This window comes from Aethalodelphis obliquidens, unplaced genomic scaffold (genome assembly GCF_003676395.1).
Source record: "Aethalodelphis obliquidens isolate GAN/ISIS:26980383/991018 unplaced genomic scaffold, ASM367639v1 scaffold1, whole genome shotgun sequence".
Taxonomy (NCBI): Eukaryota; Metazoa; Chordata; class Mammalia; order Artiodactyla; family Delphinidae; genus Aethalodelphis; species Aethalodelphis obliquidens.
Window position 1 is genome coordinate 8950296 of NW_020837945.1, and position 20443 is coordinate 8970738.

Here is a 20443-nt window from a genome sequence, read left to right on the forward strand (position 1 = left end):
AGGAAAGTAAATGCTCTGTTGCTTGTGTTAGAGAAACTCAAGCTGACTTGGAAATCTTTATCTTTAAAAATGTCAAAGCTGAGTTTGATGTGATTTTTTTTATGGTAAAAACTACCTTCTTTGGGGAGTGCTGTTTACTAAATGTTTGTCTCCCCCCAAAATTCATATGTTGACATCCTAACCACCAATATCATGGTATTTGGAGGTGGGGCCTTTGGGAGGGAGATTAGGTCAAGAGGGTGGATCCCTCATGAATTCGATTATAGTCCTTATAAAAGTGACCTTACAGAGATCCCTCAATCCTTCTGTTAGGACACAGCAGGTAGAACCAGGAAGGTGCTTTTTTTTTTTTTGGCCGCACTGTGCAGCTTGTGGGATCTTTTTTCCCTGACCAGGGATTGAACCCAGGCCCTCAGCAGACAGAGGGCGGAGTCCTAACCACTGGACCGCCAGGGAATTCCCAAGGTGCTTTGACTTTATACTTCCCTATTACAGAACTGTGAGAAATAAACGTCTGTTGTTTAAGCCACCCAATCTATGGTATTTTAGCACCCCAAACTAAGACAAGAAAAGAGAAATTTTAAAATTCCATACAAGAGTTAGAATATCTGAAGAAAATAAAATCTCTAACCGATTGATCTAAATCAAAAACAACGTGAAAGGGTTTCCCTGGTGGCGCAGTGGTTAAGAATCCGCCTGCCAATGCAGGGGACACGGGTTCGAGCCCTGGTCCAGGAAGATCCCACATGCTGCGGAGCAACTAAGCCACAACTACTGAGCCTGCGCTCTAGAGCCCGCGAGCCACAACTACTGAAGCCTGCCCGCCTAGAGCCCGGGATCCGCAACAAGAGAAGCCACCGCGATGAGAAGCCCGCGCACCACAAGGAAGAGTAGTCCCCGCTCAGCCCAACTAGAGAAAGCTCGCGCGCAGCAACAAAGACCCAGTGCAGCCAAAACTAAATAAATAAAAATAAATTAAAAAAAAAAATTACGTGAAAACTGGTTGCTTTCACAAACCTACACAGTTACACATCTCGACTTTGACACGGACTATATCTCAGAGAGCCTTCCGTAGTTGTACATGAAAATCTTCATCACATTGTTTTACAGCTTCATAACATTTCATTACATTGATGTATTGCGATTCATGTAGTCAGTCTCTTACTGGTGGACACTGAGGTTGTCTCCAAACTTTTTGCTATTATCAATATTTACAATGAATAACTTGTACATAAGTCATTTTGCACATATGCATATATATCTGATAAATTCCTGGAAGTAGAATTGTGAGGTCAAAAATACATACATTTTTACTTTTGGTGGAAATTGCCCCATTTTCTCCACAGAGCTTGTACCAATGTATACTCTGTAGCAATGGAAGTGGGGAGGCTGTTTTCCCCCTTTCACTGATATTCCTGAAATGGTCAGTGACTAATATCTCAGAGCAATTTTTTTTTCTCATATTGTAAGTTTGGGTGTCTTTTTACATTTGTAAAAGCCAATTGTGTGTGTGTGTGTATTGTGTGTGTGTGTCAGTGTGTGTGTGTACTCCCTGTTTATATCTTTTGCCCAATTTTCTATTGTTTCTTTTGATAGTTCTTTCAGTACTGAAGAAATTAGCCCTTTGTAATATGTCTGAAATATTTTTCTGTTTGCCATTTGTCTTTTACTTTGCTTATGATGATTTTTGTTGTGCAGAATTTTTTTTTTTTTTTTTTTTTTTGCGGTATTAGGGCCTCTCACTGTTGTGGCCTCTCCCGTTGCGGAGCACAGGCTCCGGACGCGCAGGCTCAGCGGCCATGGCTCATGGGCCCAGCCTCTCCGCGGCATGTGGGATCTTCCCGGACCGGGGCACGAACCCGTGTCCCCTGCATCGGCAGGCAGACTCTCAACCACTGCGCCACCAGGGAAGCCCCTGTTGTGCAGAATTTTAAAAAGAAAATTTATATAGTCAAAATTATAGAATTTTCTCTTAGACTTGTGGAATTTATGTTCATCTAAGAAATTTCATCTCCATTGTTGGCTTATATAAATATATTTTCCTCAATTTTTCCAGCATTTTCATGGTTTCTTCACGGTTTCAATCTTTGATTTGTTTGGAATTTATTTTGGTGAAAGATGTGAGATAAGAATCCAACTTATTTTCCCCCTGTTCAGTACCCAGTTATCCCAACACCATTTATTGAATAAGACACCTTTCTTTCCCCCTATGGGTTTGAAGTACCACCTTTATTATATGCTGAACTTTTCTATGTGTTTGGGTCCATTGATAGACTTTCATTTTGTTCTATTGACCTCTTGTCCATTCCTGCACTGGTACCAATTATTTTAGCTTTATAATATAAAGATCTGAGGTTAGTTCTCTTCATTACTCTTTAACTTAGAATTTACGCTGTAAGTTAAAATTTACAACTTTATGATGTTGAATTTTCCTCTTCAAGACCTAGTAAACCTTCCCTTTAGCTCCAAGTCTTCTCTTCTGCTTTGGTAGTGTTGTCTTCAAGGAGGTCTTACACATTTTTTTTCCCTATTTTATTATTGTTGTTGTTATTGGCAGTGAGATTTCATCTATCTCATAACTGGTCATAAATAGATAGATATTGATGTCAAAAAAACTATACTGGGCTTCCCTGGTGGCGCAGTGGTTGAGAGTCCGCCTGCCGATGCAGGGGACATGGGTTTGTGCCCCGGTCCGGGAAGATCCCACATGCCGTGGAGCGGCTGGGCCCGTGAGCCATGGCCGCTGAGCCTGCGCGTCCGGAGCCTGTGCTCCGCAGCGGGAGAGGCCACAACAGTGAGAGACCCGCGTACCGCAAAAAAAAACAAAAACAAAAAAAACTATACTGATGTGTACATATTAACTTCTGATTGAATTTTCTTGCCTTTAGGCCAATCATAATCTTCATTTGGCCACGAGCTCCACCCCCTGCCCCCAATCATATTAAACAACTTGTCTTTTTTTTAAAAATAAATTTATTTATTTATTTATTTTTGGCTGCATTGGGTCTTCATTGCTGCACGTGGTGGGCTTTCTTTAGTTGCGGTGAACAGGGGCTACTTTTCGTTGCGGTGTGCAGGCTTCTCATTGCAGTGGCTTTTCTTGTTGTGGAGCACGGGCTTAGGTGTGCAGGCTTCAGTGGTTGTGGTGTGCGGGGCTCAGTAGCTGTGGCTTGCGGGCTCTAGAGCGCAGGCTCAGTAGTTGTGGTGCACGGGCTTAGTTGCTTCGCAGGATGTGGAATCTTCCCGGACCAAGGCTCGAACCCGTGTACCCAGCATTGGCAGGTGGATGCTTAACCATTGCGCCACCAGGGAAGTCCCCAAACAGCTTGAGTTTTTCCTGAGGGAATTTAGATTGATAGGCTGGCTTAGATTCAGAAACAAACAAAATAATTGGAAGGAAAACATGGGACAATATACAATCAAGTGCTTATTAGTTACTGTAGTATCTTTAGTACAACACAGAGCTCTCTGAGCAGTATGGTTAGTGCACAGAGTCAAGTGTGCCCTCTCCATACAGTACGGAAGTGTTTGGTTATCAAAGGGTCCAGTAGAATTAAGGACAAGCCAGGTGAACACAGAATGGGTGGTTCTCACAGATGCTTCAGATGGGTTGGGCTATGTAATCAGGCAGTGCTGGGAACAGCAGGACAGAGTGGGGGAAGCACGCCAAGCAGAACACCTCACGTGTCCCAAGTGGTCATCAGGGAAACCACATGAGTCTCAGGGAGGGAATTCTTAGAGTGACGGAGAGGCCAAGATTGGGGGAAAACCCACTGTTCCCTGAGCCCACACTGCCTAGTCCTACAAATCCATTCATTCAAACTTTGCTTTACTCCCCTTTCTTCTTCCTTCCAGCACCACCTTGGGCAGATAAATCAACATTTATGTTTTTCATTTAGCTATTTGCTGGCTGCTCGTCGATGTCAGACACCAAAGGAACTGAAGATACAGGCTCTGTCTTTTCCACAAAAGGGCGCTTACTTTGGACCAGTGATGGGCTACTACATTATTCAGTGCTTTCATAGGGCCACACTGGGAAAGTGCCTCGCTGTGAGGTGTAGAAAGAAGCAAGGCCAGGGAGTTTGGATCTCAAAGACGGGCTCCCATATATTTGTTAAATAAACCAACAAACGACTTGAGTAGGACTTCGCCAGGTGAAAGAGAAGGAGAAAATAGTATCAAGTGGATGAAACAACATATGTAAGAAATGCAGGAGAGGGACTTCCCTGGTGGCGCAGTAGTTAAGAATCCGCCTGCCAATGCAGGGAACACGGGTTCGGGCTCTGGTCCAGGAAGATCCCACATGCCGCGGAGCAACTAAGCCCGTGCGCCACAACTAAGCCCATGTGCCACAACTACCGAGCCTTCCCTCTACAGCCCGTGAGCCACAACTCCTGAGCCCGTGAGCCACAACTCCTGAGCCCGTGTGCCACAGCTACTGGAGCCCGCGTGCCTAGAGTTCGTGCTCTGCAACAAGAAGCCACTGCAATGAGAAGCCCCCACACTGCCACAAAGAGTAGCCCCTGCTCGCCGCAACTAGAGAAAGCCTGCACGCAGCAACGAAGACCCAAAGCAGCCAAAAATAAATAAATAGATTTATATTAAAAAAAAAAAAAGAAATGCAGGAGATGAGAAACCCCGAGTGGTTGGAGGAGACAGGAGAGGTAGCTGAGGCCTTCAGGAGGATAGAAAATCCCATCAGGCCCCAAGAGTCATAATTACAATTTCAATTTAGGGTAAAATGTTAAGCAACTTCTTTTTCTTTTTTTTTTCTTTTTCGGTACGTGGGCCTCTCACTGTTGTGGGCTCTCCTGTTGCGGAGCACAGGCTCCGGACGCGCAGTCTCAGCGGCCACGGCTCACGGGCCCAGCCGCTCCGTGGCATGTGGGATCTTCCCAGACCGGGGCACAAATCCGTGTCCCCTGCATCAGCAGGCAGACTCTCAACCACTGCGCCACCAGGGAAGCCCAAGCAACTTCTTTTTCTAAAGCTGAAACATTGAAGGGCGAGTTTCTCCTTAGTATTCTACCTCCCATCTGCTTCTGGTTGACTCTGGGGGGAAAACTCAGGATGGCACAGACACTTGTTCACCAGATAAGGGGGAGCCCTGGCTGTCTCCCCTACTCTCACTTTAAATTCACAGTATTTTTGGGGTTTAAAACTTTATTGTGGTATTATATACAAAACATAAAATTTATCATTTTAACCCTTGAGTGTACAATTCAGCGACACTAATTACATTCCCATTGTTGTGCAACCGTCACCACCATCCACCTCCAGAACTTTCTCCTCATCCCAAACTGAAATTCTGTACCCATTAAACACTAACTCCTCAGTTCTTTCTCCCCCAGCCCCCGGCCACCACCATTCTATTTCCTGTTTCTATGAATTTGATTATTCAGGCACCTCATGTAAGTGGAATCATATTTGTCCTTTTGTGACTGATTTATTTCGCTTAGCATCATGTCCTCAAGGTTTATCCATGTTGTAGCACGTGTCCGAATTTCATTCCTTTTTAAGGCTCAGTAATGTTCCACCATATGTCTACACCACATACGTTTATCCATTCATCCATTGATGTACATTCAGGTTATTTCCACCTCTTGGCTATTGTGGATAATGCTGCCACGTACATGAGTGTGCAAATATCTCTTTGTGACCCTGCTTTCCGTTTTTAGCAGAATTGCTGGATCATAGGGTAATTATATTTTAAACTCTTTGAGGAACAGCCATACTCTTCCTAGATCCAATTTTTTTTTTTTTTTTTTTTTGCGGTACACGGGCCTCTCACTGTTGTGGCCTCTCCCATTGCGGAGCACAGGCTCCGGACGCGCAGGCTCAGCGGCCATGGCTCACGGGCCCAGCCGCTCCGCGGCATGTGGGATCTTCCTGGACCGGGGCACGAACCCATGTCCCCTGCATCGGCAGGCGGACTCTCAACCACTGCGCCACCAGGGAAGCCCCCTAGATCCAATTTTAAAGTCCATTTCTGCCTTGGCTTAAAGGTAGGCTTATTGATTTAGATGCAGGACCACTTGGAAAGAGCTACCTGTATAGGATGAGAAGTAAGCAGACAAGCCTCTCCGCCTTGCGGGTTTCCTCATTTCCATCCAAGCCATCATCTCTGTGAACTTGTGGCTCTGCAAACTAGTGTTTCTCCAAGAGTGGTCCAGAAAGCACTAGCATCAAAGATAACTTATTACACAGGCAGATTCCCGAATGTCACCCCACTTACTGAGTCAGACTTTCTGGGGCGGAGGCTAAGCCTTCTGCAAGTTAGCAAGCTCTCTGGATGATTCTGTGCACACACCAGAGAGAGGACCCCTGTTAAGTAAAGCTGCTTTTCTGGATTCTAACCACAACTGAGATTTCTAACTGCCGGGTCCTCATAACCATCCTGAAAAAAGGTTGAAGGGGGTCTCTTCACTCAACTTCAGAGACAGCACAAAGTCCGATTGCAGATGATGGAATTCAGCTTATGGAATGATGACTATACAACTTAACAAAACATGTAAGCATGGTAAGATACTACGTAGTGATTCTCACAACGTCCAGTTGCCCCTTAGTGTAGAATGGGTGGACTCTTCTTTGATGGTGTTACTTTTCCATGTTCATGGGTTTGTGTGTCCTACTAAACTGCAAATGATACCTGGCAGAAGGCATTGTCTTACCTCAATTTAATTCCAAAGGCCAGATTCTGTCTGGTCTCCCAGGTTGTTGTTCAAAGCTTCTAATTACAGTCTTCATCAACCATCTCGATGAATCCAGCTACTTCTACTTCTAATTTAACTGGGCATAACACAAATGCTGGAAAATAAGGCTTGTTCTGCTTTAAAACACCTCACCACCCCTTGAGAGGCAGGAGCCACCTGCTCTGTGCCGAGGCTCTGGGAGGAGCTGTTTCAGCAGGAAGCCCGCTGGGCGGGGTGGCCTCAGAAGCTGTGTCCCACCCGGCACCACGCGGCAGCAGCCCTTGCAGGGTTTTCCTGTTTAAACTTCTCAGCCCTGGGCTTGAGAACATAGTGCTCTAGAGCAAGACAGACCTAGGCTTCGGTTCCTGGCTCTGCAGAATTTGGAGAACTGAGGAACAGTCCCTACCTCTCACGGGGGTTAGGAAATCACCCATGTGACGCGCTCAGCACAACGCCTGGCCCCTGGGAAGCACTCCAGGGGTGACGACCATTCATACCCGCTCCTAAGGGCTACGTTCCCACCACACCCTCCTGTAGCTCCGTGCGTTCCAAAGTCTGCTTTGTTAGAGCACGGGACCCAGCACACTGCTTGCCCCCAGAGAAGTGGCACTTTGGTCCTTGGGTTGGACACATGGCTTAACTTCTGAGAGGAAATGAGTCACAGCGGTCGTCTTGCAAGTAGGAAGGCAAAAAAGAACTGTTGATTTTGCTTTTCCTCACACTTAAAAAAATCTCCATTTTCTCTTTTAAAACTAAGACAACATTGTCAATCAACTATACTCCAATATAAAACAAAAAGTTAAAAGACATAAAAGACCCCCCCAAAAAAGTCAAGTGAAAAAAAACAACTATAGAAACCACAGCGGGAGCACAGAGAGGGTTAGTTGCTATAACCCTGAGGGGTAGTTACAGTCGATATTTCTATTGTATAGATGAGAAAACTGAGGAACAAAGTATATGTCCAGCCTAGTGTGTGGGTAAAGCTGAATAACAAACGCAAATTGAATTCAGAGCCTATGCCCTCACCCACTGTGGTGTGTACACGGACAAAAGACTTAGATATACATCACATTTATAAGACTTCTTTCCTAGTGTTCTATGATAAACAGAGATGTACTATTAAATCTCTTTTAAGATTTCTATTAATAAATAAGGATTAAATTTTATATGGTATTGACCGAGACCATTAAGCTGTTTTAGATACTGGAGAGGAAAAAAAGAAAAAACAAAATTTGTAAATCTAGGTACAGATACAAGAACTACCTTTCATGGCATAATAGCTACTGATGATATAAATAAGCTATTAGTTTTGTTGTCAATTTTGAAACGTGATCATATGTACCCACCTTGATGTTAACTATTAATCAGCATATGGTTATCTCCTCACAACCTGAATTATAGGGAAATCATCATATAAGTTACATTGAATTCACAATTCTACACTTCAATATTTAACATTTTAGTGACCAAACTTGCAAATGATTTTAAAGATACCCCCCCAACACACACAAAAACAACATAGTTTCCATGTAATTATTAATGTTTTTTATTATTTTTTTTTGGCTGTGCCACACGGCATGAGGGACCTTAGCTCCCCAACCAGGGATCAAACCCGCGCTCCCTGCAATGGAAGCAAGGAGTCTTAACCGCTGGACCGCCAGGGAAGTCCCTCCATGTAATTTTTAACACATATTTGTATGAATACCCATATATGGTGGTGCTTTTTGATTCTTACTTTTAGCCCTTATTTAGGGAACCAAGTGGTTCTGTGCTCCCCATATCCTATCTTGGGGCTAGTGACACAAATTGCTTATGCAGTGTTCACAAACTAATACGTAGTAGAATGTTAGGAGAAACTTAACCAGTAATGTTGGTCAAGTTCCCAAACACCCTTGTCTATAGAAAGGATGGATCTGAGAGCACACATTAGGTAGGACAGTTTGCATCATCTGGCCCGGAAAATGAGGTCATGGAACGACGCCCTGGTGGCTGAAAAGGGGACATGAGCTAGGCAGGTCTGGCAGGCAAGCCCCGCGCACTGGCGCAGAGTGAGGGTGCTCACTTCAGAGGATGGGCACCAAGAGGGAGTCTAAATAAGGAAGTTGGCATGAGACAAAGAGGCTCGAAAAGAGTGGGATGACATGCTGCCAGCCTGGAGGAGTCTGTGCCTAGGAAGGGATTATTTTCATCAACAGCAATGTCTGCAGAGAGGTAAAGAGATCCCAGAAATGACAGAGTAATAAGGAAGAGTCCAAAGAGTGAGTTTCCCTGACAATAGTTTCAGGCATTAGAGGCTCCATGACCACGCTGACTGCTTTATGTTAAATGGAAAGTGCTGGCCAGGCACACCGTGGTGCCATAACTAAGGTTACAGCTGTCAGACCTTTGAAAACTATGTATTTCTTACCCAGCAGAAGAGTGTGAACATGTGATTTTAACGGGCATGAGTTAAATACAATGAGATATCTGCAAGCTCACACCTCTGAATAGTCGATGGTAACGGGCAATTAGTATTTTCAGAAAATAATATATTTTCATTTTAAAATGTGGTACCAAAATAAATGTTTAAAGGGACATATGTGAGAAAGGTTAAAATAATAGTCAACAAGATTTTTAGAGAGGTGTACTGACACAGACCCATACATCTGCAACAAAGAAAACAACTCTCCAATCTCTTCATCCTTTACTTTATATCACAAATGTTGTGCCACCACTAGATGATATATTAATTTTATTTCTTTACATAAATTGAGGAAGAAACATAAAATCAGATCTAAAAATATTACATGGCATTCAGGGAGGTGTATTTTGGTGCCCACCAGAAAAATGATCTGAAATTTACTTTCAAAACTGAGACACACTTGTTTAAAAGCACTATCCTGGCTCCTTTTTTGTTTTGAATATATCCTGTTTTTTCTCGAAGTCTCAGTAAATGGATTAAACAAGTTCTGGCTTACAAGGTTAACATTCCAGATGTTCCAAAAAATCGTATTCAACACATTCTTCCAGTAGCTTCAAGACCCTTGAGCTATCTGCGACGGGCGACTCCACAAGTAGAGGCCCCCGGGTGTCAGTAGGCAGTTTACTTTGGGTTTTAAAGGCACAATTCAGAGTCTTGAAGAATGGCATCAATTGCCTAATGGTGGAAAGAGAATGCTGGCGCAGAAGAGGGAACTCGCTCTTCATGGCGATCTCATCGGAGCTGCTGATATCCTGCAAAAAACCCACAACGACGTGGCTTTGCTAAGGGTTAGAGATGCACGCGAGGCACGTGCAGGCGGTGAAAGCTAAGAGATGGGTCCTTTATGAAATTCACTGTCAGCGCTGATGGTAGCAGCATCAACTCAAATCCTAGGTCTTCAGCTGCCATCTTCCACCAGGATTTCACCCTGAGCCCACCCCGCTGGGGCCACTGTCACCTCTCCGGCAGGCTCTTCCTCTGAGTCACAGAGGAACTCTGTGGGCAAGACTACTTCTACAGGACTGTGTCACCCAGGAGGCTTTACCCCTTAGCAACTGGGATGAGAAAGTGACATATACATGCTAAAACAAAGATGAAATTTATAACCATCTCCAAGTTTGAACATTCAGTTAGGAAGCATTCGGAAAACTGTTCCAAGTCATTAAAATCAAATAGCATATGAAGTATTTCACTCACTGCCTAGCCTTTCTCCCCTCTGCCACAAATATAACTGTTAAAAAGGAAAACATTTACCCCATATTTTAATTTTAGAAGTTCGAGAATCCTGACAGTGTGGGGTTTGCATTCTTGGTGATTCTCCTCTAGATCCGACGGGAAGGCAGGGCCCTCTGTGTCTACTTCTGGAACAAATGCCCACCTGTAACTGGAGGAAAGACATCGGAGGTCAGGCATGCTGGCTTGGAGCCCACCGAAAGAGTTAGAAACAGTTTTACTGAGATGTAAGTCACATTCACCGGTTTAACGTGTACAAATCAATAGCTTTTGGTATATTCACAGAACTGTACATCCACCACCATCATCAATTTTAGGATATTTTCATAACCCCAAACAGAATCCCTGTTCCCACTAGCCCTCACCCCTCAATCCACTACACCCCTTTGATCTAGGCAACCACTCATCTATTTTCTGTCTGTACAGATTTTTTTATTCTGGACGTTTCATATAAATGGAATCACATAATACATGGTCGTTTGTGCCTGGCTTCTTTCACTTGATATCGTCAAGGTTCATCGTGCTGTGGCATGTGTCGGTACTTCATTTCTTTGTATTGTAGAATATTTAATTGCATGGCTACACCACATGTTATTTATCCACTTGTCAACTGATGGACATTTCTCTACCTTTTGCCTATTATGATTAATGCTGCTGTGCATACTCATGTCATTGGAACTCACTTAAAAAAAAAAACTTTCTTTTTTAGAGCAGTTTTAGGTTCACCCCAAATTGAGCAGAGAGTACAGAGGTTTCCCACTTGCCCTGGGGCCTGCTCTGCCGTGCACAGCCTCCCTGACTACCAACACACCCACCAGAGGGGTACATTTGTTACAATCGATGCACTGACACTGACTCAACATCATCACCCAAAGTCCAGAGTTCACCTTAGGGTTCGCTCTTGGTGCCGTAACTTCTATAGGCTCGGACAAGTGTGCAATGACATGTATCATACGAAGTAGTTTCACTGCCCTAAAAATCCTCTGTGCTCTGCCTCGCCCTCCCCTCCCGCCTGGCACACACTCAGCTGTTTACTGTCTCCACAGTCTTGCTTTTTATAGATCATCATACAGTCGGAATCAGACAGTATGTAGCCATTTCAGATTGGCTTCCTTCACTTAGTGTTTCTAAGCACAAACATTTCTACATGATTTCACTCTGTAGGGGAAATAGGACAGAGAGAAGTGGCATCTGGGGCCAGGCATGAAATTAGACAAATGAGCAGCTGTGTTAAGCCCACAGGAAATGTGAGCCCACAAGGGCAGAGCCAATCGGAGACGGCAAGTTCCATTTATTTAATTAAAAACAAAGAGACAAAAAAATTATACAAACCCAGTGAGGATCACCAGTGGGTGACTCTGTTTTATAAGAACCCAACAGCACACACACACACAAAGAGAAACCCGTACATAAACACTACTGTGAGCCAAATTCCCCAAAACACAGATGTTGCAAGTAATGTGAAACTTGGTATTCTGAGCAGGCTCCTCGGCCACTAGCAACCCATGCTGTGGTGTCTTATATATTGTACAGGAAAGAACAAGTGAAAGTGCTCAAGAGGAAAGAAAGTCATCTGCTTCAAAGAAGACACGTGGTCTTCTCCGACTTACATCTGAAATAGCGGCATCTTGTCAGGTGGAAAAGAAAGTGCTGTGTCCAAGAATTTGCAAGCTGATAAGTATAGGATAAGTTCACTCTGGGGTATCTCCCCCATCGAGGGCTCATTTCCATCAGAGACGGAAACTTTTATTCTGTTGATTTTGTTGCTGTTTCTGTAAATTTGCAAAGAAACTCTTGTTATAAATTCATTCACATCTGCCGTGGTCCTTTTGCCTATGCAATGTCCATAAGAAGGTTTTCCTTTTAAGAAATGGTCAGAATAGCTGGTCCCTTCACAACTACTTCAGGGAAACAGTATTTAGTGTTAGATAGCCCTGCGTCTTAAGGTGATGTCCATTAACCTTCATATATGTGTGCAGACTGCTGTACTACTCACCTCAATGATTCATCGTCCTCTTTCAGATCTTCTTCAAGCTGTATGAATGTCTGAATCTTTAAAAAAAATGTGAATTCAAGTTACTATTTGAGAGAGAGTAAACCTAGCTTAATGTTTAAAATTTATATGTCCATAAAAAATAGCAAATAAAGCAAAAGAAACAATCAAAAAAATGAAAAGACAACCTATGAAATGGAAAAAAATATCTGCAAACCAAATATCTGATAGGGTAATATCCAAAATATATAAAGAACTCATACAACTCAGTAACAAAAAAAAGCAAATAATCCAGGCAGCATTATTTGCAGTAGCCAAGACATGGAAACAACCTAAATGTCCATCAACAGATAAATAGATAAAGAAATTGTTTTATATATACACAATGGAATATTATTCAGCCACGAAAAGGAGGAATCCTACCATTTCCAGCAACATGGAAGGACCTTGGGGGCATTATACTAAGTGAAATAAGAAGAGAAAGGCAAATACTGTATGATCTCCCTTATAAGTGGAATCTAAAAAAATAATACAAGGAACTTCCCTGGTGGTCCAGTGGTTAAGACTCCGTGCTTCCAATGCAGGGGCCATGGGTTCAATCCCTTGTCATGGACGTTAACTAAACTTACTGTGATAATCATTTCATGATATACTTCAGTCAAATCAAGTTGTACACCTTAAACTCACACACTGCTATAGGACACATATCTCAATAAAACTGGAGGAAAAAAAACAGTTTAAAAAATAGCAAATAGGGAGTTCCCTGGTGGTCCAGTGGTTAGGACTCAGCACTTTCACTGCCATGTCCTGGTCATGGAACTAAGATCCCGAAAGCCACATGGCATGGCCAAAAAAAAAGCAAATAATATCAAACTGTACAGATTAATTGGAATAACTGACGTTGAGAGAGCAACTAGGATTATAGGATAAAATATCTCTATTTAAGCAAGAGCTGACTATGCACTACCAACTTGATTGAAAATTTTGCAGATAAAATTAGACATATATGAAACATTATTTCTGAAAAAGCATTTCTAAAAGCTCCAATTTTGCTTTCAAGAGTAAAATATTTGCACTTACCAATTCAGAGACCATTATTGGCCACAGTGAAGTCAAATGTTGAGCAGATATTCTTAGCAGCAAAACTCTGAAAAAAAGAAACATCTGAGCAGCAGCTATGGATGTCTGTCCAACTCTGAGATTGTCTGTCAGGCGTTCTAAGGAAAGAAGATTTTAGAGATGTCACACAAATAGGCAGTTTGGAGTTTCTCACTAGACAAAGAGGAATAATAAAATTGCAATTGCTTTGATATTTGACGAGAACCTCATACATGAGATGGGTGTTGGGAGAATGGTTCTGTGCCCCGTGTCTGCCCCCAGCACTGTTCTTTGTGAGGCACAGCAGTTTGCGGCTTTTGCTAAAGAAGTGAATCAAGTTCCTCTTATTCCCCTGCTGCAGCTGAGTAGAAAGGCAACAACTTCTGGCTCAAGCCAGAAATCCAGTGTGTGATCAATAAACATGTAATTATTCTTTTAAGAATATGAAACATGAGACACAGACACTGAAGAGTCTTTGGTGAGTGAGGGAACTATGAGATCATATAGATTGGTTGGCAGATGACACTATATTTTGGGGGTGAGGAGTGGCAAGTGAAGTGCGTGAATAAAATAGAATTATTCAGTAAAGTTTAGATTTGAGGACCATGACAAAAACTTTTAATTCCTGCAGGAAAAAGAAAAAAAGGTAAACTCTCTAGTCCCTAACAGTCTTCCCCACTTCTCCACTGAAATAACTGTTTGCAGAATGTGATTTTTTCCCATAATGTGAGGTTTCTTAGGACGATGACAAATTGCCACAGGAAATAGCTGAACTATGGTCATGCCGCTTAAGATTCGCTGTAGTAAATTAGTAATAAACTTCTCTTTACTTGAGGTAGCTTAAATGAGTTTTGTTTTGTTTTTGCGATACGTGGATGTCTCACTGCTGTGGCCTCTCCTGTTGCGGAGCACAGGCTCTGGACGCGCAGGCTCAGCAGCCATGGCTCACGGGCTCAGCCGCTCTGAGGCATGTGGGATCTTCCCGGACCGGGGCACAAACTCGTGTCCCCTGCATTGGCAGGCGGACTCTCAACCACTGTACCACCAGGGAAGCCCTTAAGTGGGTTTTTACTTCTTGCCTTTAAAAATACTCTGACCAAATGAAGGATCGTGCATAGATCAGACACTTGACAAACAGGTTGGCATTTTTAAAGAGTGGTTTGTGCTTTTGGTTCTGGACAAGATGGAGTAAGTATAATACATCCTATTTACCTAATTGCAAACAAACAAACAAAAACCTTGAACAAAAATACATAAACCAACTATCAGAAAACAGGTGAAGGAAACGTGGCAGGACTGGGTAGGAACCTTGGGACTTAAGGAATGCCCTGGAAGTGGGTTCCATGTGGTTTTTAAATTTTTTATTTTATTGCAGCTTAGGCAATTGAAAAGAATGTAACCTGGAATGCCGAAAGTCTCAACTTGAATGAGAAAAGATACCCAAAAGACACCAATGCAGAGATAATACAGAGGTTGGAATTATTGGAAAAGGATTTTAAAGCCGCTATCTAAAAATACTCTAATAACCAATTATGGACGCTTGAAACAAATAAGAAATAGAAAGTGTCAGCAAAAAAATACAAGATACAAAGAAAAGTCAAATAGAAATTTTAGAACTAAAAAATAGAATCACCAAGATAGAAAAACTTACTGTTGAGCTCAATAGCAGAATGGAGATGACAGAGGAAGAGGGGAATTCAGGACACAATCAATAGAAATTATGTGAGCTGAACAAAGGAGAGAAAAAATACCAGAAAAAAAAAATGAACAGAGTCTCATAGACCAGTGGGACAACAAAAGAGCTAACATTTGTGCACTGGAATCACAGGAAAAGAGAAAAAAGAGTATAGGTTGGAAAAATATTTTAAAAATAATGACTGAAAACTTTCCAAATGTGGTGAAAGACATATATCTACAAATAAAACAAGCTGAGTGAACTCTAAAAGGGATAAATCCAAAGAAATCATGTTCAGTCACATAATCAAACTTCTGAAAACTAAAGACAAAGAAAAAAATCTTGATAGCAATCAGAGGGAAATTATACATTACCTAAAAGGGAGAATAATTCGAATAATAGCAGATTTCTCATTAGAAACCATAGAGTCAGAAAGAAGTTGCCATTTTTCAAGTGCTGAAAGAAAAGAACTTCAACCCAGAATTTTTCTATTTCCAATGAAAACATCCTTCCAGAATAAAGGTGAAAGAAAAAAAAACAACAACAACCAAACCAAACCAAGATGAATGAAGGTGAAAAAAAAAGGCTCAATGAAGGAGAACAGTGCCAACAGATTTGCACTAAAAGAATGGCTAAATGATGTTCTTCAGACAGAAAGGAAATGATAATGGTAGGAAACATGGAACATCAGGAATGACTAAAGAGCAATAGAAAGGGTAAATAAATGAGTATAAATAATATCCTTTCCTCTTGAGTATTTATGTTGGACAGTGAAAGCAAAAAGTGTATCTCTATCTCCTTTGGTTCTAGTATGTAAATGTAGTATTTCAGACAACTATATCATATGGGAGAAGAGAAAAGCAAATGGTGGTAAAATATTGATACTAGTAGACCACAGTAAGTATGTATATTCTATGTTCACTGTAATCCCTAGAGCAACCACTGCAAAAAGCTATATAAAGAGATATACCCCCAAACCACTTTAAATAAATCAAAATGGAATGCCAAAAAAATGTTCAAGTAACCTCAGGAAAATAGGAAAAGGGAAACAAAATGAATGAAGAGGAACAAACAGAAAATAAATAAAATGGCATAATATATCCTGACATGACATGTCAATTAAAAGAGATTGGTTGAATGGATAAAAGGAATGACCCAGTTGTATGCTATCTTACACAAAACTCACTTCAATTATAATAATATGGCTTCCTTGGTGGCGCAGTGGTTAAGAATCCACCTGCCAATGCAGGGGACACGGGTTTGAGCCCTGGTCCAGGAAGATCCCACATGCTGCGGAGCAACTAAGCCCACGTGCCACAACTACTGAGCCTGCGCTCTAGAGCCCGCGAACCACAACTACTGAGCCCGCGTGCCACAACTACTGAAGTCCGCACACCTAGAGCCCGTGCTCTGCAACAAGAGAAGCCACCACAATGAGAAGCCCGCACACCACAACAAAGAGTAGTCCCCGCTCGCTGCAACTAGAGAAAGCTCGCGCAGCAACAAAGACCCAACACAACCAAAAATAAATGAAATAAATAAATTTTTAAAAAAGATAAAAATACTTAAAAATATATAAGTAGGTTAAAGGTAAAAGGATGGAAAAAGATACAATATGCAAACATTTTAAGAAAGCTGGAGCGGCGCTATTAATATAGGACAGAATAGACTTCAGAGCAAAGGAAAGTACCAGGGTCAAAGAGGGACATTACACAGTGGTAAGGTTAGTTCAACAAGAAGATATAACATTCCCAAATGTCTGTGCACCAAACAACAGAGGTGTAAAATACTTGAAGAAAGAACTGCCGGAACTCAAAGAAGAATAAGTACTGACAACTGTAGCTGAACTTCAACATCCCTATCCCATGACTGATAGAACTCCTAGGAAAACAGTCAGTAAGGATATAGAAGAACTGAGCGATACCTTCAGGCAACAGGATCTAATAAACACTTGTAGAACACTCCACTCAACACCAGCAGAATACATCTCATTATGTGCCAAGACTGCTTTACGACCCATGATATAACCGAACTTCAACAAATTTAAATCCTACAAAGAATGTTCTCTGACCATAATGGAATCAAACTGGAAATTAATAACAGAAAGATAACCAGAAACACTTGGAAATTAACAAACTTCTAAATTAGATATGGGGTGAAGAAGTATCAAAGGAAATAAAAAATATAAAGAAAGGAATGAAAATTACAATATACCCGATTTTGTGGGATGGAGTTAAAGTATTGCTGAGAGGGAAATTTATAGCACTAAATGCTTACATTATAAAAGAAGAAAACACTCAAATCTATAATCCAAGCCTCTACCTCACGAGACCAGAAAAAGAACAAAATAAAACCAAAGCAAGGACAAAGAAGGGCATAATAAAAAGCAGAAATAAATGAAACTGGAAACAAAACAAACAAAAATAATGTAGAAAAATCAAATTAAAATGTGGTTATTCGAAAAGAACAAGAAAAGTGATAAACCTCTAGAAAGACTGACCAAAAAAGAGAGAAAGCAAATTACCAATATCAGGAATGAAAGAAGGGGTATCTCTAAAGACATCAAAAGGATAACGAGGGACTTCCCTGGTGGCTGAGTGGTTAAGACTCCACGTTCCCAATGCAGGGGGCCCGGGTTTGATCCCTGGACAGGGAACTAGATACCACATACATGCTGCAACTAAGAGCTCACAAGCCACAACTAAGAAGCCCATGTGCCGCAACTAAGGAGTCGGCGAGCTGCAACTAAAAGGAGACCACCTGCCGCAACTAAGACCCAGTGCAACCAAATAAATAAATATTAAAAAATAAAAATGTTAAAAAAAAAAGGATAATGACATTTGAATTACTGTTTAAATGGGAATGCAAAATGGTACGTCCACTCTGGAAAACAGTTCGGCCGTTTCTTATAAAGTTAAACACACGTTTACCATAGAACCCAGTAAACAAACCCTTGTGCGTTTATCCCAGCTTGCAGGATCTTAGTTCCCTGACCAGGGACTGAACCTGGGCCCTCTGCAGTGAAAGCACAGAGTCCTAACCACTGGATCGCCAGAGGCTTTCTTTTTTTTTTTTTTAATTTATTTATTTCATTTATCTTATTTTTGGCTGCACTGGGTCTTTGTTGCTGTGCGTGGGGCTTTACTCTAGTTGCGGCGAGCGGGGGATACTCTTTGTTGCGGTGCGCGGGCTTCTCATTGTGGTGGCTTCTCTTGTTGTGGAGCACAGGCTCTAGGCACGCGGGCTCAGTAGTTGTGGCACACGGGCTTAGTTGCTCCATGGCATGTGGGATCTTCCTGGACCAGGGCTCGAACCCATGTCCCCTGCATTGGCGGGCATATTCTTAACCACTGCGCTACCAGGGAAGCCCCTAGGCTTTATTTCTAATAACAAAAGACTAGAACAACCCAGATGTCCATCAGGTAAATGAACTGAGGTACACCCATAAAATGGAGTATTAGTACTCATTAAAAACGATCAAGCTCTTTATACACCCATGAACATACCCCACTTGCCTTTGGATGGATCTCAAAAGCACTGTGCTAAATGAAAAAAGCTAATCTCAAAAGGTGACATTTACATAATACGTATGATGTATGATTCCATTTATATAACATTAAAGTGATGGAGAACAGATCAGCGGTTTCCAGGGGTTAGCGCTGGGTGGAGGGTGTGACTATACAAAGCAGTGAGTGACGTGAGGGTGTCGCTTTGTAGTGAGGGAAGAGTTCTAAATCCTGGCTGTGGTGTTGGCTACAAGAATTTGTATGTGGGAACTAGACGCACAGACACACACACAAAGAATGCATTGTAGAAACTGGTGAAATCTGAAAAAATCTCAAGTTGAGTTATGGTAATACTCCCACATCGATTTCCTGGTTTTGATGAGCGACTATGCTTATATGAGATCTTATCATGGGGGAAGCTGGACGAACAGTACACAGGAACACCAGGTACTATTTGTGTAACTTCTTGTGAGACTTAATCTACTTCGAGATAAAAAGTATTAAAAAAAAAAGTGGTTTGTACACACGGGGCATATTTCATATTGATGCTCCAAATAAAAGCTAAATTCGTGAGATTCTTCTTCAGCCAAGATGATCTATTTTAGAATCTCTAATATTCCTTTCTTAGCTGAGTGATAAACCTTACAAGCTGAAGGAGTCCTGGGTGAGCAGAGCCAGAGAAAGCCCTGAGCCAGAACCTCTGCACCACTGTCAAGGTCGCAGAACCTCGTTTAGGCTGGCCACATAACCTTGCTGAGCCCATTTCCCATCTGTGAAACTCACCTGCCTCAAAGGGTACCTGCTAAAGAACACAGCCTACTGCTGGGAGCCAGAGGGCTCAGACTTCAGTCCAGGGTGTGCCAGTTAGTGGCAATGCAACTTGACGCAGGTGTTAATCTCTCTGAGCACCAGTATCCTGATGTGAAAATGGAGCTAATAAAGGACAATGAAGAAAACTTAAAAGATGGGAAGGACTTCAATGGACCTGGAATGAGCCACACTCATCAGCTTAGAGGGAACAGAGTGTTCCCTCTAGACCTTTCTGATCCCCTCATCAGGGGCCTTTGTAGCCTGTCCTCCTTTCATCCTAGACAAGCAGCATTTTATCGTCCCTCCTGTTTAAAAAATAATTGCTTTGAGCCGATTTACTTCTTTTGAGATCAATGCAAAATTTATGTCACTACGAGCCAAGATGTGAGAACCTGCTCAGTTCTGCACCGAGTGCATCGATCGACCTCTTCCAGTGCTACCTGATGGTGATCAGTTGGGGGTGAGGACCCCAGAGGAGAGATGCCAGACCTTCCCCATTCCTGCCTCTTTTGATTTGGTCTCAACTGTTCACCAGGGTGTGCAACTCAGGAGCTTCTGGATGCCTCTGCTCCCTTGACTGGGGCGTCATTGCTCCATGGGGCCAGTCAATGTCCCGAGACTGTCAGAGAACGTTCTGAATCCCATCACCCCAGGACCTTAGGGAAGCTGGGGACGATGACAATACAGAGGCAAGGGCTTTGCAAACTGTCAGTTAGTAAAAAACGGAAGGGGGTAAACATGTTTACTTCTTCCTCTTATTTTTTTAAAACAAGGACTCAAACAGGTATTTTTATTTTATTTTATTTTTTATTTTTTGGCTGCATTGTGTGGAATGAGGGATCTTAGCTCCCCAGCCAAGGATAGAACCCGTGCCACCTGCAGTGTAAGTGCGAAGCCCTAACCACTGGACCGCCAGGGAAGTCCACTCTACTTTTTCAAACATGTAGTATTTTTTTTTTTTTTTTTTTTTTTTTT

General features: G+C 42.2%; 1 protein-coding gene across 4 annotated transcripts in view; it reads right to left on the reverse strand.

Moving 5' to 3' along the window:
* Positions 1-9406: 9406 nt before the first annotated feature.
* DOP1B (DOP1 leucine zipper like protein B) overlaps positions 9407-20443 on the reverse strand; it is a 109635-nt gene continuing 98598 nt past the window's right edge. For 3 of the 4 annotated variants that reach the window (XM_027100529.1, XM_027100518.1, XM_027100537.1), the window contains 5 exons: positions 13460-13596; positions 12383-12438; positions 11997-12158; positions 10408-10537; positions 9407-9905 (listed from right to left, as the gene is read on the reverse strand). In XM_027100529.1, coding sequence (XP_026956330.1) covers positions 9654-9905; positions 10408-10537; positions 11997-12158; positions 12383-12438; positions 13460-13596 — 737 coding nt within the window. In that variant the 3' untranslated portion in view covers positions 9407-9653. Of the gene's footprint in view, positions 9906-10407; positions 10538-11996; positions 12159-12382; positions 12439-13459; positions 13597-20443 lie in introns of those variants that run through there. The other variant, XR_003431575.1, reaches the window with a different exon arrangement.